The sequence below is a fragment of the Chionomys nivalis genome, chromosome 10, assembly GCF_950005125.1.
Source record: "Chionomys nivalis chromosome 10, mChiNiv1.1, whole genome shotgun sequence".
NCBI lineage: Eukaryota > Metazoa > Chordata > Mammalia > Rodentia > Cricetidae > Chionomys > Chionomys nivalis.
In genome coordinates, this window is record NC_080095.1 from 79595078 (window position 1) to 79613687 (window position 18610).

General features: G+C 42.6%; 2 protein-coding genes across 2 annotated transcripts in view; one reads left to right on the forward strand and one right to left on the reverse strand.

Moving 5' to 3' along the window:
* Lrrc72 (leucine rich repeat containing 72) overlaps nucleotides 1–8799 on the forward strand; it is a 40499-nt gene extending 31700 nt beyond the window's left edge. Inside the window, exons 6-9 of the mRNA XM_057783372.1 lie at nucleotides 2863–2952; nucleotides 4262–4414; nucleotides 7595–7622; nucleotides 8634–8799. Of these exons, the coding sequence (XP_057639355.1) occupies nucleotides 2863–2952; nucleotides 4262–4414; nucleotides 7595–7622; nucleotides 8634–8799 (437 nt within the window). The remainder of the gene's footprint in view (nucleotides 1–2862; nucleotides 2953–4261; nucleotides 4415–7594; nucleotides 7623–8633) is intronic.
* A 2427-nt stretch (nucleotides 8800–11226) lies between these two features.
* Ankmy2 (ankyrin repeat and MYND domain containing 2) overlaps nucleotides 11227–18610 on the reverse strand; it is a 51840-nt gene continuing 44456 nt past the window's right edge. The window contains exons 8-10 of the mRNA XM_057783254.1: nucleotides 18183–18311; nucleotides 14005–14134; nucleotides 11227–12457 (exon numbers count right to left, since the gene is read on the reverse strand). Coding sequence (XP_057639237.1) covers nucleotides 12276–12457; nucleotides 14005–14134; nucleotides 18183–18311 — 441 coding nt within the window. The 3' untranslated portion in view covers nucleotides 11227–12275. The remainder of the gene's footprint in view (nucleotides 12458–14004; nucleotides 14135–18182; nucleotides 18312–18610) is intronic.

An 18610-nucleotide genomic window follows, 5' to 3' on the forward strand; every position in this document is an offset into this window, starting at 1 on the left:
GAAGCCCAGTCCATATTATTATTATTATTATTATTATTATTATCATCATCATTAAACTAAAGTGTTCTAAGAATGTTTGAATCTTTGGGCTGGAGAGATGGCTCAGCTGTTAAAGGCCAAGGCTCACAACCAAAATGACAAGACTATTTGGATCTGTTTCCATGATGGCTTTCAACTTCTGCTTTAGAAGTTGTTGGGGTTTTTTGTTTTCTTTAAATCAATGGGAGCCAATTATTTAGATGACTCTGTCACTCTGAGTCTTCCTGTCATCTTTTATTAAGGATCTCCGCACGTGTGACTCATCTAACTCAAGTTGGTGCAGCAAGGTGGAGGAGACATTTTGATATATTAGTGGGTAAATGTAAATTGCTTAGACTCCGTCTTCCAAATTAAGATAAGCAAGACAGTGCTGGCGCCACTGAGGTGTGCTTCGTAAGTAGCCTAGAGGGAAAGGTGGATTAAATAGTATTAACCTATTGAAAGCGAAAGTGTAAGCAATTTCGCTTCATAGCCGCTGCAGGAATGTGCCCGCCCATACATCACACACGGCTTTCAGAACACTTAGACACAGGAAACTGATTTCATATCTCAGAAACTTAATTTATGGTAATTTTAGGGCCAATCATCTAAAATGCATAAATCCAGAATATTTAATACATACTAGCGTAGATGTGGGAGGTGGGAAGCAAGATTGCGTCCTTCTAAAATGCAAGTGCTAGAAAAGAGTGAAGAATAACGGTGAAATCTCTTCTCAATTATTTGTTTTGTTTTTGGCTTGTTTTTCTCAGGAAATGTCCTCAGAGGCTAGGGTGACTGTTAGGTTTGCCACCTTTCTGCCCCACGTTTTCTGTCTTAAGATGGGATGAACAGGGAGCGCATGGGCTTCTCTATTTAGAGGCTTTGCTCTGATGGCTGGGGCTTTATTTAGATGCAGTTAGAAGCAGCTCAGTCAAGCGCTCCTCTCACAAGCACGGGAGGACTTGCGTCCTTTCCCTCGCAACCATGGAAACTATGCCCAGTGGTGGTCCACACTTGTGATTCCAGCACTGGGTAGCAGAGAAGGAAGAGCCCTGGGACCCCAGTCCAGGCTAGTTGGTGGTCTCTGTGTGCCTTTTCACATCTGTCCTTTCAGATCAACTTCACACAGGTCCGCTTTACATCCTTTAAGAGCAAACTTTAAGCCAGTTTTCTTGTCTTTTCCCTCACTTCTCCCAATACTTGCCTGTTTGTTTGGCCACTCACTCGTCTTCCCATATCTTCCCTTGTTCATTTAACACGTATCCATCGCGTGGCAGGTCTCTGCCATGGCTTACTTCAGCTCCCTTTAGAGCTCGTGTAAAGATTTGACTAGCCAGAAAAGCTTGTGTTGATACAACACACATCTCAACATCTTTTATTGACAGAGAATACATCCGGGTATTGTTTATCTTCAATTTTTAGTGCGTTTGTTGTTTTTCATACGTGCCTCTCCGGTCTTCTTTACGTTGCGAACTATACATCCTAAATGTTAATCATCTCTTATGGGCTCTTATGTTTGATGTAATCATCCATTTGTTAAAGACCTCCATGTCTTATGAATAGTCTAAAAGCAATGCTCTTAAGTTTAGCAAGTGAGTAAGGGAGCCAGGTCTTGTTGAGGGACACGGCTGTGTGGAAGCGGGAGCTCTTTGCTCTACTGCCATCTAGTGGTCCTCTGCTTTAGGTGTTTTTCAGAAGCAGTCTGAAGATGCCACAGTGGAAGTCACAAAAACTTCATTTCACAATGTGTCTAAATAGTCTCATTTAATATTATGGAAGGATGAACAGATGAAATATGTCACCAGAAAATAAAACACTCAAAATCTCTAGTTGAAGCATTTTTTTAAAGTCCCACCCTATTGATTCTTTAGGGATGATTACATCAGAAGCACCAGGATCTTCTGAGCTGTTCCCACTGCCGCTTTCTCCCCAGCACCTGTTCCCATCACCTCCCCCTCCCCAACACTGCCCAGGACCTGTTCCCACCACCTTTTCCTCCCCAGCACTGTATTGGACATGTTCCCACCAATTCTTCCTCCCACCACTGCCCAGGATCTGTTCCCATCAGCTCTCACTCCCACCACTGTGCAGGACCTGTTCCCACCACCTCTTTCTCCCTCCCCAGCACTGTGCAGGACCTATTCCCACCACCTCTTCCTCCCACCACTTCCCAGGACCTGTTCCCACCACCTCTTCTTCCCACCAATGTCCAGGATCTGTTCCCACCACTGCTCCCTCCCCACCCCTGTGGTGAAGAATCAGGTTCATTGCTCATCCCTTAGCCCCACTCTTCCTGTGAACAGAAGCGAGATGAGACGAGCATCCACTTCTGTGCAGCTCTGCTCCCACTGAGGTCTCCTGGTGCCACTGGTCTGTGAATCCCTGAGCACAGCATCAGTGAAGTTTAAGGAGAAGCCTGTTGGCCAGTGTACTGTGTCACTGCTCATCTCTGCCCAGCCCCCATCCAGTACTCCAGAGACCAGAACAATTCCCGTGGCATTTTATGAAAAGGAGCCTCAAGACTTACATGAAGCTAGGATCGAGTTCTTCTTTGTCAAACTTACCTATGGACAATCCAAGTTTCCTCTTTTGTGCCAGATCTGAGCCAAGCTAGCACTACGTCTGTTGGGCGGTGACAATCAGAAAACTCTGAACGAATGAAAACAACCCAGAGGGAAATGGGCGGGACTCTAAGGAACCATGTCCTGAGACTTTAGGCTGGACAACAGGTCTTTCAAGGATGATCCTTGTCCTGTTCACAAACCTTGCATCTTCTGTCTTAATAGGTGGTAACAAAGAACCATTGTGACGTCTGACCTCTTATTTTGGATTCTTCCTTTGCAGCTCTGTATCAAAACCCTTTATCGCAGTATAACCTCTACCGTCTGACTATCATCTACCACCTTCCGGGAGTGGAGCTGCTCGACTGGAAGAGTAAGGATACTTCTTTCCCACAGAAACATCTAGACTCTGTCTTGTGAATTAGCGCTTTAGAGAATGCAGGACACCTGGGACAGTTTGTCCTCATGAAAACAAACCACCGACCAATTGTGAATGGGAGCTGTTCTGTCGTTCGCTATGACGTGCCAGCTCTCAGGAATTTGCCCTAGCTCAGGAACTCTGCTTAACTAGGTTAGCCCGTTGCCTAGTGGGCAGACAAGTCTCTCCTTTAGTTCAGATATTAGCATAGTGGCTGCCAAATTGGGTTTCTGTTTGTTTATTATTTTGTATGGATATGTGTTTGCCTGCATATGGGTCTGTGCACCACATTCATGCCTTATGCCGACAGAGGCCAGAAGATGTTGAATGCTTTCCTACTAGAGTTACATACGGTTATGGGCCGCCATGTGGGTGCTGGGAATGGAACTTGGGCCTTTGGAAGAGAAGCTGGTGCCTTAACCATTAAGCCATCTTTCCGGCTCTTGATGCCAAATTCTTTGCCTCCTGACACTGGTTTCATAATCTCAAAAATGATTTACACCAAATTTCTTGAGGCCTAAATTCTAAAAATGATCTGTGAAATTCTGTAAGTTTGTATTATTAAACGGGGACTTCTTACATGTATCTATTCCTTAAACTAGTATGTTTGGTTTGTAGAAGCCGTATATGCACAAACCATGCTCAGGAATTCCATTGTGCGCTGTTGAGGCCTAATTCAACCCAAGTACCATACGGTCTCTCCCTTACGCCACTACCTTTCTAAGTCCACAGAAGATCCTTCATGAATCGTTACTGTGTGAAATCTTTCCGTGAGGACATATCCAGACCCGACTGCCTCCTTTCCAACAGTGTGAGGGGTCAGGGTACTCCCTGCTGCCTCGTCAGCCACGTGCTGATATGTGCTGGAGTCCCAGGAGTATGTTAGACCATGATTGAGCTCCACCGTGTGACAGGAGGACTTCTCCTGAGTGCTCATGAGATTATAGGAATGTCTTTGAAATCCCTTCATGAAAACTAGTTCAACAAGATCGTCATACATAAGCAGAATATATTTCTGTGTGTATGTGTGTGCTCCAAGGTGGTCACACTTGTATGTGTCGGTGCTTGCGCATGTATGTGGAGGTCAGAAGTTGACACTGGCTGTCTCCTTTGCTCTCCCTCCTCCATGTGTACTGAGGCAGGGTCTCTCCCGCACCACAGCTCACTGATTTGGCTACTCAGGCAGCCTGTTGCTCAGTTCTCTTTGGTAATCACTCTGTATGTCTGTGTTAATGCTACAAACGGTCTTTTTTGTCTTTCTCAGAAGTTACAGAGAAGGAGAAAAGATCCAAGATCACCATTTTTAACCTTAAAAAGGCTCATATCATTCAATCGATAGCATTCGGAGGAAAAGTGGATGTTTCTTGGAACCCCAAATCAACAATAAGGCAAAAGCGAGTGTCAAGACTCCATTCAGGTACTGTGTAAGAACAAAAAGGAGATTAAAAGTCAGGGAGCTTCAGAAACACTTGATTGTCATAACAACAGCAACTTACCTTGCTTACAGTGAAGTAGCTTCTAATTAATCTCCAGTATTACATTATAACTCCATACTTTCCCTGTTGATGCAATAAATAGCCCAATTTTCGTCTTCACTCCTCTGTAGTACCTGAGGCAGCATGGTGAAAGTGAGGGGTACCATGAAGTCGCTCTCCAGGATCTAATGCGGGTAAAAAGGACCAAAGATAAGCTGTCAGTGTTACTACCAACATAGCAAGTCAGCTTTCTCAGTGAAGGGTAGACATTTTTTATGATATCGGAAAAATATTAAGGCAAAATGAAGATCATTTGTAATTTGACCAACCAGAAATTAGCACTCTTCATACCTTGGTTATACTCACATCCAAGGTGTCACATAGAACTATTACAAATAATTTCAGTTATGTTTTCTTAGTCAGCACTTACTTTAGGTAACATACATCCAGAGATTTACTTTTCTCACATAGCGAAGGGTACAAGGACTAGGTAAAGGGAGAATACTGTAACGCTCTGGAAGAAACACTGACAGACTTATCCACACAAAAGTAAAGGCTATCATGCAGCCTAGAGTCAAAATTAAAGTTGGAGAAAGCATTGCGACATATCACAGGTGGGAATTAATCCTCACAATCCCTAGCGGCTTTCACAATTCCATTTCGCCCCAGCAGGAGGGCTAAGGATGATGCCAGTGGCTCAGTGCTTGCCAGGCATGCCCGAAGTCGGTTTACTCTCCAGCACCAAAAGAGACACAAAACAAAGCAAAAACAAAAATGCCATGCAGGGCAGGACACAGGTATCAGGAAACCGAGACAGGAGGATTGTGTGTTCCGAGTTAGCCTGGGCTACAGAATAAGGTCCTGTAAAAAATGAATGCATAACCACAACAAAACGCACAACGGGCTGCGGAGATGGATCAGTGCTGGGCAAACAGGAGGACGTGAGTTAGGATTCCCAGGGCCAACGGGAACCCCTTAATGACAGCACGGAAGGGAATAAGGAAGCATGGAGACCGGCAGAGCCCCAAGGCTTGCTGGCCAGACAGTCAAGCTGAAACAGTGGGTTTCAGTTCCCATGAGAAACCTTGTCTCGAAGATGGGTGGAGAGTGATGGCGGAGCCTAAAGTGTGACTCTACCTGCACCCGCACGCGTGCAAGGCAAGTGTAGCTACATGTCCACGTATGTCATCTGCACTGCGCACACGCAGGCCTAACACACACACACACACACACACCATTAAAGCTAAATAAAACAAAACTCCAGTAGATAAAACAACAAATGACATAAGCAAGTCATTTGTAGAGAGGAAGAAATGGATACAGTGAGTATTGTCATCACTTATGGCCAAAGAAGTGCAAACCAAAGCAGTTGGAACCCTTTCCTCCAACAAGGAGGAAAAAATCTTCAAAGGAAAAAGAAGTCTCTGGAGAATGAAAGCCCAGTACGTGTGCTTTACAAAACCATGAACTAGGTGAGCTGGCTCGGAGAGCAGACTCCAGCACCTGTCAGCGTTCGGCAGAGAAAGCAATCTGCAAACTCTCCTACAGGAGTCGATAAGCACACAGGAGAGAAAAACATGAGGCTTTTCTTTGTGCCGCCTTTTTATAACAGGAAATGCAGAAGAGCTCTCTGATGGCTACTCACAGGGGAATCGTACATTACCACACACTCACACAACACAAACTACCCCACTATAGGCTTGTGTCCTGATATAGTCGTAGTATTTAAAAACATAAAACTGTGGATCGGGCAGCGGTGGCACACACCTTTAGTCCCAGCACTCAGAAGGCAGAGGCAAGTGGATCTCTGTGAGTTCAAGGTCAGCCTTGTCTACCGAGCACGTTCCAGGACAGGCAGGGATACACAGAGGATCCCTGTCTTGAAAACCCAGAAAGAAAAAACAACCTGAAGTTATAGACCTGTGGTGTGTGTGTGTGCATGTGTGTGGTGTGTGTGTGTGTGTATGCATGTGTGTGGTGTGTGTGTGTGTGTGGTGTGCACATAACTGCAAGGCTCCGCACACCTGTGAACACACATGTAGACATTAGGATACCGGGTGTCTTCCTCAATTGCTCTATGGTCTCACTGAATGGGAAGATCACTCTTAGACCTTTGTGGCTTTGCTGGTCAGAGGGAGAGAGGAGGAGATCTGGGTCAAAGAGTCCTGACTGTTCGTGATGACCAAATTCTGACGACCTAATGTAACTGTGGCTAACTATCTGCTAGAAAGGGGGAAACCTAAACATACTCACCATCTCCATACCCAAAAAGAAAATGGTACCCGTGTGAGATGCCCGAAGTGAACAGTAACTGCTGTTTCACATTGCATGTGTGCGCATGCGCACACCCAAACATCTTGTAGCACGCCACAAATGTGTATAATTGCTAATTTTCAATTATATCTCAATAGCACTGTGGGGAGAGAGAGGAAAAGAGTCCGGGGAGACAAAATCCAGGAGACTTGGGCGGCCCCTTGTGAAAGGCACGGTGCCACAAGAACTTGGCTGTGTCCTCTCTCGCGGACTGGCAAGAACGTACGCGGAAGGCTTTAGTGCCCCGACAGGTGCAGGAAAGTTCTGTCTTTGGCGCGGTACCAGGCCTTCTGGAGAGGAGTAAACAAGGCCCTGGTAGACTGGGAGGTACCCCAAGAGCTCCAGGCTTGAGGTCTGGCCCTTCAGCGCTAAAGTTTTGGAACATAGAGTCTTGTGATCTTGGATTTGTTCTTTCTTTGAAGTCCATGCCAAGATCCAAATGGCTGCGATGACCCTAAATACTTGTCCTGAGTATTCTCTTACAGAAGTTCGTACTCGTCAGAAGAAAAGGGGGTTCTTTCTTTCCGTCTATGAACCTTGTTTGTAAAAGATTCTAACTGGACTCCATTGGCAGCTAAGCCGATTCAGAATATTATTTTCAGGGTTCTGAGATTAGCCTTAAAGACTGCCCCAAAGCCTAAAGCAATATGCCTTACCTAAGGGAAAAGTTCAACTTCATACTAGTTAAATATTTTGTTATATTTTAGATATTTTTGTCAGTTTGTTTGAAAAGATATCTAACAGTGTCTCATTACTTTTGAGTGCTGACCAAATGTTTGAAAAATACTAATTTAGAATTTTATTTTTAGATTTTGCATTTGGGGATAATGTTGACAAGTAAGTATTACTTTAAAAAAATTTTATGTTTGTTTTTATTGTCAGACTGTTTCATAATTGTCTCATTTATAAATTATCCCTATCTTCTAACATAGATTTCAGTAGGTGGGAAAATGGTTGCTTTTCTTTGACAGGTGAGTTCCAGCTGTGTGTTCAATCTGACATGTTTAGGCTTTTAATGTGATTATTATAACTTCAAGTGAGCAGGTGATTATATGTATAAAATTTTAAAATTTGTTGAGAACTATTAGCTATTGCAAATGAGGAACTAGGATTGTTTGCTTTGTCTCTAAATATGCTAAGTAACAGCAATTATCATATAGATTAACATTTTACATTCACTAGAATTTACATTTCCTAAAGCAAATAGTTCGTTAATTCTGCAGAGGACATTTCAAATTCATGAATACTAATGAATCTAGAACCCATTACTTTTCTATGTATGTTTGGTTTTTTTTGGGGGGGGTGTTCAATGTTCAAAAAAAAGTTCTCATCATCTACAAAATATGTGGGGAAGTAACTTCAAAAGAAAATGTTTACAATATTAATATGCATGATACCAAAAACCACTTCCAGGTTGCTATTTGACAGTTTTCCCAACCATGAAAACATGGTTCTGTGAGACTTTTATAATAGATCCTGAAATATATATGCAGACACTCCACGAGACTTTTATAATAGACCCTGAAATATATATGCAGACACTCCACGAGACTTTTATAATAGACCCTGAAATATATATCCAGACACTCCACTTTAAAAATGAACCATGTGCACAATAAAAATTGTGCCACTTGGCCTGAAAGTGAAGGCAGTAAAGTCCACGATGTTGGTGGGGACATATGCAATTATTCATTGACATAACAGCTTCAGGGCTTTAGGTGTGCTCCACAGACAAAGTACTTCTGTAAGATGCCTAGGGTCCTGGATGCCACCCTCAATACACACAGTCACACACAGAATCATGTTGGTCAGACCTACTTACTTTTGATCTAATTGCTACCTTTGTAGGACTGTGTTTGATGACCCAGAAGACGCTGTGTTTGTAAGATCCATGAAGAGGTCTTTGATGGCCATCACTTCCATGAACTGGGACACCGTTCCCACACGAGAGGAAGAGTATGAAGAGACGAAAATGATGGACTCAGCCCAGATGATGATACTATCCCTAAGATAACTTCCCAAACTCCTCATGCTGCTCAGTAGGATGTTAAAACGCCCATGACTTAGACCAATACTCACCTGATGTTTATAAATAGAGCAGTCGGTGATGGGAAAATCATTCCTGCACTGCAGGCTTCTTATTGTAAATGTTTACTTGAGTTACTCATGAATAAAGGAAACTCTTAGTGAAAGCTCAACACAGAATCTCTAAGACAATCAAGGTCATGTAACTGGCACTATTGATCAAGCAATAAAGCATTACCAACTCTCTAAAAGCCCCTTCTTCCTGTTAGCAGGTGCTGTTTACCCTTCCGCACAAACCACCATCCAGACCTCTAAGGAGAGAGTTTCATGGTGAAACTTGATTGTGCAATCAAGAGCGAGCCATATACATGCAATCACAAAGAATGAACACGCCGGGTGTGGCTTCTGGCACTTGCTGTTCTGAGGCAGCTCTGTTGCTGACATGGCGATGGCTCTGCAGTCTTCACTGCTGCAGCAGCCCACCATGTGGCCACACCACAGTTCAGTTACCCATGCACTGTTTGCACATCTCTGGGACACTGGCCAGTTCTGGTTGTGGGTTAACCATTGTTGGCTTGGCCTCACCAGAAGCCCAGTGCTAGGGAACAAAGAAACTCGATGGCCTTTACCAATTGCCTGGTGCCAAGTGACCAAAATTAACACTTTATCTCAAGTCCATTGCTGCCTTCTGTGACTTAAGAGCTCTGTCAGCTTTTAAAATGTGGCGGCATTTCTCCCGATCCTGCTCATCCTCAGAGAACACGGACACATGGAAATATGGACTGACATCACAGAGGGGTAGACATGACCTCTATGATAATGAACCTGTTCTTGTCCCATGTTCCTGGCCCGAGTCTGAACATTTAGGTGTGGTTCCTGATGAAAAAGTCGGCTAGGACCAGGAGAAGAAACCATTTGAGCAGTGACGGTCCTTGGTGTCATGGCAGGAACGGTTGTTTGGTATTCAACGTCAGGTGATAGATGGCATCAGTGTGTTCTCTCCCTCTTTCCCTGATCACTGACTTTGGGGGAGTCCCTGCGTTAGGACACCCAGTCTTCTGGAGAAGCTCATGCGCTGTGACCCCCCAAGAAAAGGCTCACAGTAGTTTTCACAGGTTCTTTAGCAAGGTCATGGGAACACGGCAGAGACCCAGTACTGCTCTTCAAACAGTTCTGGTATTCTATTGTGCCATCCTCATACTGAAGACCTAAGGAACTCACAGAAGCTGCTCATCAGGAGCTGGGTCCCAGCCAAACCTCCAAGTAACAATATAGGCAGGATGTGGGGGTGGGGTGCATGTGAAGAATCCATTTCAGTGAAAATGGTGCAGTCAGGACTGGGCTTAAGGAGACCTGTAAGTGCTATACGCAGTACTTTAAAAATTACTCTAGCAAGTGATGGACAAGATATTGCAACCTCTAGATTAAGCATGGAAACATAGGATAAAATAAAAAGGGCTGTACCAGCAACAGAATGTATGGTGTAACCCTTTGTAAGGATAGACTGTGTGGTATATGTGTAATAAAAATGTATGGCATAAATCCTTGTGTAACAGTGACAGAAAAGAATGGTAAATTCACTTTAATTCTTAAACTGACAAATTGAAGCATGCCTCACTTGGTTGAAGAAAAAGTTTTTTTTGTTTTTTTTTTTTTTTTTTTTTTTTTTTAGTGCACTGGTCCTGTAGTGTTTAGAAGGCCTTGTTTCCTTGCCAGTAGCTGGGCAGAGGAAAGCTAGGCAGGGCTGGTGGGCACAGAGCAATAGAGTCAGCGAGTCAGCCAGGGACCAGCCAGCCAACTACAGAGGAAGCAGGAAAGCAGGACAGACGGTATAGAATGAGGTAAATGACCTACTTTACTGTAGGTCCCTTAGTTAGAAGACACTAAAGCCTAGGGAAGCAAGTATCCTTAGCTAGACCTGTCTTATCATACGGCCCAGCCTTTAGCCACAACTGTCTTTTATACCAGGGATTTTTGGGGTGGGTATTCTGAGTGTTTCCGTGTTGTAGGCCTCTTCATCCCTTAATTCTGGAATACATGAGGCAAAGAAGAACACCCAGAGAACTCACCAGGTGTCAGGGCATGGATCCCAGGGTTCTTAGCAGGTTGCCAGGGCCTAGCACAGTGTGCAGCTGACAGCTCACTCAGGAAGGCATGAGGAAGATGGCATGAGCATGCATTCCAAATCATTATAATGCACGGAGCGCTGTAACCTACAGAGGGCCCTGAATGGTTTGTTTGCTCACAACCTGAAGTGTTTATCACTGCACAGACGAGGCGTGTTGATGCATGGCTTCGTTTTGCAAGGGAAGCTTGTTACAACTGACAAACTTAAACAGAATAGTTAACTTTCTAACAGAGTTTACTCACATGGAGTCATCCCTGAACAATGATCATAGCATATGGAAGGACAAGTGTGCTGGGCTGGAAGAAAAATGGGAGGAAGGGAGATTAGAATCAACAGGATGCAGGAATCTGACCAGCTGAGTGAGGGAAGAACCAGTTGTTTTACACTATAAAATCTTGACGTCATTCCTTCATAATTTGCTAGCTTATCTAACATTCGGCCCCTTGGCCCAAACTCTGAAACAAGAGGAAGCGTGTATGTGGGCAGATTTATTTTACACCAACAGGAAACTGAAAGGGAGCACCTTCATCAGACACAACACTCCAGCCTTGCTTACATGCCACATACACTAAAAGACACAACAGGACACTTTTAAAATGACAGCTATACGTCAGTCTGTGGGTGGGATAAGCCTCATGGGAGTTGACAGGAAGATAAAAGTTGGCCTTTCGGATAAGAGTGTGGTTTTACAGGAAGCGCGTGTACAGTGACTACCCAGTGCTAACACACCCTTCTGAATGCTCAAATCCTACAGAGATTATTGCTGCAGAGAACATGGGGTTCACAGCGCTCTTGGTATTTTCTATCTGAACTACAGCAGGCTGCATTACGGCGAAGCTCTTTGAACAGAGTGTTCCTCATTACAGCTCTGGGCGTTCAACTTCAGGACAATAAAATCTACTCAGATACACTTTATTCACAGGTAAGTTTTGCTTTTTCTGACAGCCCGCTCTGTGCCCGTGATTTCTCTCCCGCTAAACATCACTTTTCTTTCACGTCTTCCCTGTTTTTTTTAACTTGTTTCCTAGAATCCAGATATCTCCTTTAAGGGGATTTGTTTTCCTTTGCGAACAATCACTGGGGAGCCAGAAGAGGAATGGACATGTTTTTTTGTGTATTTTGAAAGAAAATAATTTCCGTAGAAATGCCTGTTCATCTATAGAACAGAAATGAGCAGGAATTCAAGGTGTGGGAGGCAGCTTTGCTTGAAAGCCTCTAGTCTAGGGTGCGTGGTCCTGGCACGCCTGCAGCGTCACAGCCAATGAAGACACATTCATATGAGTTCTTCAGGAACTGCTGGGATGAAGACAGCCCACGCTGGCCACCGTTGACAGCGCTTACTCCTCGGACAGCTGGGGCCCTGCAGGAGCATCCTGTGTGTGGGCCAGTCCAGCTTCATCTCTGGGTTCTCTCGCTTTTTCCTCAGAGTCATCAGGAGTGGAATTTTCCTGGGAGATGCTCGCTTCGGCCTCTGGATGATCTTCAGTAACATGGTTAGAGTTGGCATCGAGCTTTCCCTCTAAGAAAAAGAAAAATGTATATTGTTGCTATTGTGTGCCAGACAGTCTGGTGATGTTACAGTATTAATCACAGTCTCTACACGGGACAGACTATCACTCACTTTTATTCAAATTGTTACTATAGTCCCTATCAGTAGTGGCCCTGAGAAGAAAGGTTGGGTACTTGCTCCAAGCTTCGCAGAAGCCTGTAGCTCTAAGGCCATAACTCTGCATCGGAATTGTTTGGGGCTGACAAAATCTGCATTTAATTAACTTGATGTCCTTGAGAAGGTAACAGACTTAGTTAATTTTTATTGATAAAAGTCTACCCATTTTCTGTCCTCAACACAGGATTAAAAAATGTTTAGTCTGCTGAGTTGTAGTGCATGCCTTTAATTCCAGCAGAGACAGGTGGATCTCTGTGAGTTCAAGGCCAAACTGGTCTACAGAGCAAGTTCTAAGACAGCCACAGTTACACAGAGAAATCCTGTCTTGAAAACTTAAAAAAAAAAAAAGTTTGATCGACAGCAAAGAAGGCAAAATAGGAAGACTAGTCTCTTAGTGGCAAATGTTTCATTTTAAAAAATAACTCTGTGCCAGGCAATGGTGGCACATGCCTTTAAACCTAACACTCGGAATGCAGAGGCAGATCTCTGTGAGTTCAAGGCCAGCTAGTTCCAGGACAGGCTCCAAAGAAAAACCCTGTCTCGAAAAACCAAAAAACAAAAACCAAACAAAAAAACTTTGTGCAAACCATTCAATTACACCAAATGGTAGAAGAGCCACATTTTATAAGTAGAGATGAAAGCAGCTAGAAACAGTTAGTTGATTGTACAGAGCCAATGCTTTCCAGCTATACACACTTCCAAAAAAGCAGGATATATTCCCAGGATGGGGGAAGTCCTTGGAATATGAGAATCACTGTAGAAACAAGCCACAGCAAAAGCAGTCCCTCATCTCTATGAGAAGAAGGGAAGATGGATAATACATTGCTCTCATGCATGCAGAGTGGAGTGTGCACACCAGATCTAAGGTTTGGTTATAATTTACAAATAAACTATAATTTCATTCATAATATCGAACTGTAATTAAAAGTATAAAGACTTCTAACTTTAAAGTATTGTGGTAGCCATCGGGGAACATTCAAGGCCTATTCAATAATCCAAAAAACCCTCCATGGGTGACATGAAGATTTCCACCACTCCAGGGCAGTCAAATGTGGTGTGACCACATCGTTAGAATGTCGTGTGTCTGGTTCCCTCCACGGGTGACCGGTGGAGACTCCCACCACTCCAGGGCAGTCAAATGTGGTGTAACCACATCGTTAGAATGTCGTGTGTCTGGTTGCCCTCCACGAGTGACCCGTGAAGACTCCCACCACTCCAGGGCAGTCAAATGTGTAACCACATCGTTAGAATGTCATGTGTCTCAGGTGACTGTGTTCTATGCAGTGTCCCAAACCTGGTCACTCCCAAAGGAGGGACAGTTCCTCTGTATGCAGAGTCAGTGACACAGAGCCTTCCTGTCCCTCGCAAAGGGACAGCAGAAGCTCTGGATTGGTACATACTCTTTTCCTCCTGTCTCTTATGCTTGGCAGCTTCGGACTGTTGCTTCTCATAAACGTCTTTCAGACTCTTACACATCTTCTTATGTGCGAACCAGTGTGTTTTCTGGCAGGTCTGGTCACAATATATTACCTGAAATCCATTACAAGTTGGTTTTCATTTTAAGACTTGGAATCGCATGGTTCCTCAACAAACATCAAGCCAAGAAATATTCTATAAAAATCCTGTTTCTCATACATAAAAAAACTATGATATGATATCTGGTTGTACATAATACAACTGTGTATTGGTCTAAGAGGCTACAGAAGATTTGTTAACTGGCATATTAAGAACCTTGGACTCCAGCATTTGGGAGGTAGACGCAGGAGAGTTAGGAATTTGAGCATGGACTCAAGAGAAAACAAAACTGTGGTGTGGGAGCCCCTTCTGTGTATATGTTGCTTTTATTGGTTGATGAATAAAGCTGTTTTGACCAATGTCTTAGCAGAGTAAAGCCAGGAGGGAAATCTGAACAGAGATAGAGACAGAGTAGGCAGAGTCAAGGGGATACTATGTAGCTACCGAAGGAGATAAATGCTAGAAACTTAGTGGTAGTTTATATATCTAATGGTGATACACAGATTAATAGAAATTAGTTAATTTAAGATATAAGATCTAGCTAAAAATACATGTAAGCCATTGACCAAACAATGTTGTAATTAATATAATTTCCGTGTGATTATTCGGGTCTGGGCAGCCAGGAAACAAAAGAGCAGCCTCCATTTACATAATGGAGCCAACATGGGTCAACTACAACCACATAAAACCTGAGAGAGCTTGGGAAGGAACTCTAGACACAAAAGAACAGAGTTAAACACATCTTCTTGGCAACAGCATTTTCTCGGTGGACTCTGTTTGCTAGAGGCAAGTAAAGGTGTGATTCCTTTAAGAGAAGGCTTCCTGACAACATTAGCAACAAAAACTGCACAGCTTCTTTACAAGCTGGCTTCCTGATTTGTGCTGGTGGCACAAATGGCTCTGGCTTTACGGGGACATCCTGTTATGGAGCACTTAAGGGGTTTGTGAGCAGCATGTGGCTTGTTGCTTAATGGTGGCAACATAGACCCAATGTATCCCTGGAGCTGGGGCAATGAACAGAGCTGGTTGTAAACATAACTCCACCATATTGAAAGACCTAAAGGTGGAGCCAGCATCCAGGGCTGCCATGACCACGCTGCTTACCATTTTAAAATGCTCCTTATTAGAAAGGGATTTCAGATACACAATAGGACAGATTGAGACATAAAAGATCTCTAAATGAGTCACAGTGTGTTTTAAAAATGTATGTTGGCTTAAGGGAAAAAATGGGTATAGACAGAAAAAGAAGTACAAACAGTCATAGATTAAAAGAGCAACGATAGTAAAATAAGTACTAAAAAGTAATAGAATAAAATGAATAAGCCATGTAAAGATGGAAAATACATAGAGAGCCTGGATTGTGTATATTATCCTGTTTTCTTTGAAATTTTTTGAGTGCAGAGAAACATTCGATTCTACGGGCTACTAAGCCAAGTCTATATAAAAAGGTAACTTGACTTCAGAATTTGAGTCTGAGGATATTTTACATTGGAAAAGAGGTACTTCTTTGGTTTCCACAGAGAATGGGAACCAGGCTAATGTGGTTTGATGGAACAAAATTTCCCTGAAAGGTATCCATAAATCCTAAAAATACTTTGCCCAGTAAACAGGAAGCAGTTTAGAGAAAACAATGACCAAATTCCCAAAATGATTGTTTATAAATGTTTGTTTTCATTTACAGTGGGTTGATAATAAATGGTTAAATGGTCACAGTAAATCTCTTTCTTAAAAAAAAAAAGCGGGGGGAGATATAATATAAAGATGAATACTTTGCATTGGTATGGATCTTGGTCTATTGATACAAATTTAAGGTTGATTTTGTTCACTGTATCTATGTATTTCTGTTCTTGCTGAAGGTATTATGTGTTTGTGTAGCTCATTTAAAAATGTAACACATAATTAAGAAATACAGATTAATAAGATAGTCATCTCTAATAATCCAACTAGTCATGTTAGTTAGGTTTTCTAAATATATAAAGATATATTTCAGCTTGATAATCTTCAACACTTCAACAACCTACAGAAATGGCATTTAAAAGGTTTTAAGAACTGAGATTTTCTTCACAGTGAGACATGTCTGCTTCTGGCAACACCAATTACTTCAGAGAGGTTGATGGTCATTGAAGAAATTCTTTATAATTTGCCTTTGTGACAAGGCTAGTCATTTGGGCAAGAAGCTCCTCTTGCCTGGGCTTCTTGATGGTATGCTGTATGAACTGGACATGCTGAAAAATGACTGTTGAACTTGCCAAAAGAAGGTGAGACAGTTCTTCATGTTTCCTGCTTCATGAAAGAATCTGCCAGACATTCTGCAGGGCACAGAAGAAAGTGACTGACAAACTGCCAATACAGGCAAAACAGTCTTTCAAATTTCCTGCTTCATGGGAAAGTCTGCTGGATACTATGGGCCTGTAGGTGAAGATGGATGCCCCAATGTGACAGAAGAACTTTGGATGACTGTCCAGGCAGCAAGATGTCTCTGTCGATTCTTAGAGTTTTGGAAGTTGCTTACAATGCACTTTCTGCTAACTTAGGTAATATTATATTCTTCTAAAGTCTTCAATGGAGTTGAAGACAGATAGTTACAGTATATTTTTCCTTAGTTATGATAAAAGATAAATTATATATGAAACTTTAGATTCACAAATATTGAAACTATAATTCTTGATTGATACCTGTTTTGTTGTATGTAATTTTACTATGGTAAAGTTAAAACCTTCCTTTCTAACTAGAAAGAAAAGAGGAGATGATGTGGGATATCCTTTTGTATATGTGCTGCTTTTATTGGTTGATGAATAAAACTGTTTGGGCCAATGGCTTAACAGAGTAAAGCCAGGAGAGAAATCTAAACAGAGATTTATAGAGAGAATAGGCAGAGTCAAGAAGACATCATGTGGCTTCCAAAAAAGACAAATGCCAGAACCTAACCCATATGCCACAGCCTCGTGGTGATATATACATTAATAGAAATGGGTTCTTTTAAGATGTAAGAGCTAGATAGCAATATGCCTAAGCCATTGGCCAAACAATGTTGTAATTAATATAGTTTCTGTGTGAGTATTTGGGTCCGGGTGACTGGTAAATGAATGAGCTGCCTCCATTTACAAAACTGAAAAGCTCCAAAGAATCCCTTTGCATTTCTTGTTGTCTACTTCTTCTTCCAGCACAGTCCTGAGAACATGTTCAGGTTCCAAACTGCCCCAGCTAAAGGCAGCCTGCCACTGGCTCTGAGTCCTATTTCACACTGGAGGAAAGAGGCTTTAGGAAGTAATTTAAGCAGGTAAATCTGGAGAAGCATCTGGTAGATGCTGATGTCTCAAAATAGGTTGAAAAGTTTCAACCTTGAAATCAACAGATTAATGTCACCTGCAGGATTTAGTGAGTATACCGGGCATGTTCATGTGTACTGGGTCAGGATGAGAGAAGAACATAATCAGACACATACTTTATAGAGATAACTCTAGAAAACGGGAAAGTAGAGTTCTTAAGAATTGCCATTTGTTGGCAGTTAAAAAGCGCTGGTTTAAACAGACGAGATGAATGAAGACTGAGAAGTCAACATGAAATGTCAGTTGTGAACTGTTCCAGTGTGGCTTTTCCTAGCCACACCAACCCATGTCCTGGTGCTCTCTGGTCTAATTTCTTTCCTTTATCCTTTCATTTCTTTTCTGTATGTGCTGGTAGAAACCGGGGCACACAGGAAGTTCTCTGCTGAGCTGCTGTTTAATATGTTTACTTACTAGAATTTATTATAAGACTAATTTCAACTACTACACTTACGTGATGCTATGTGGCGGCGTAAATGAATGCAAACAGATTATAAAGATATATACAGCTTTAATAAGGAAATAGACTTACAGGACCACAGGTTCCCGGGGAGAACAGGAAAAGCAGAGAAAAAGGGCTGGTGGGATCACGCCCGGCAGATTTATCAGTAAACATTAGCCCAAGGTGAGCACGCCCCCAATGGGTGGGGCTATATCCCTACAATGCTAGAATTCAGTTGTCAGCTTGGAGCAATCTTCCCTACACATCAATGGGTTTAGAAGAATTTCACTCTTACCATTTTGCAAACTGAGCATCTTTTACTGGCTCCTTTTTCCCCACAGGTGGTGCAGAACTCAACATCCACAAAACCCACTTGTCCTGTGATGGCTTGGGTAAGCACAGAGAACGCAGTGGGGTCTGAACCCTAGAAGTGTAAAGAAGAGAGAATATCCACTGAAATACCCATGGAAGACCACAGAGAGAACACTGACACATGGTATTGACCAGAAACAGTAGGGGGAAAACCGCTAATGCTCATGACACAGACTCTGTGATGAAGAATCAGTCTTTTGGATGTACCTTCTTCTACACAAATTATATAACATGCAAGGCCTGATCTCCATAAATGAGAGGGAAAAATGTGTCCCTATTCTAGAATACAATCATTGCCAATTAGTATTATTCAATAACTTCAAGCTAACTTCAGGAACAGGACAATTAACT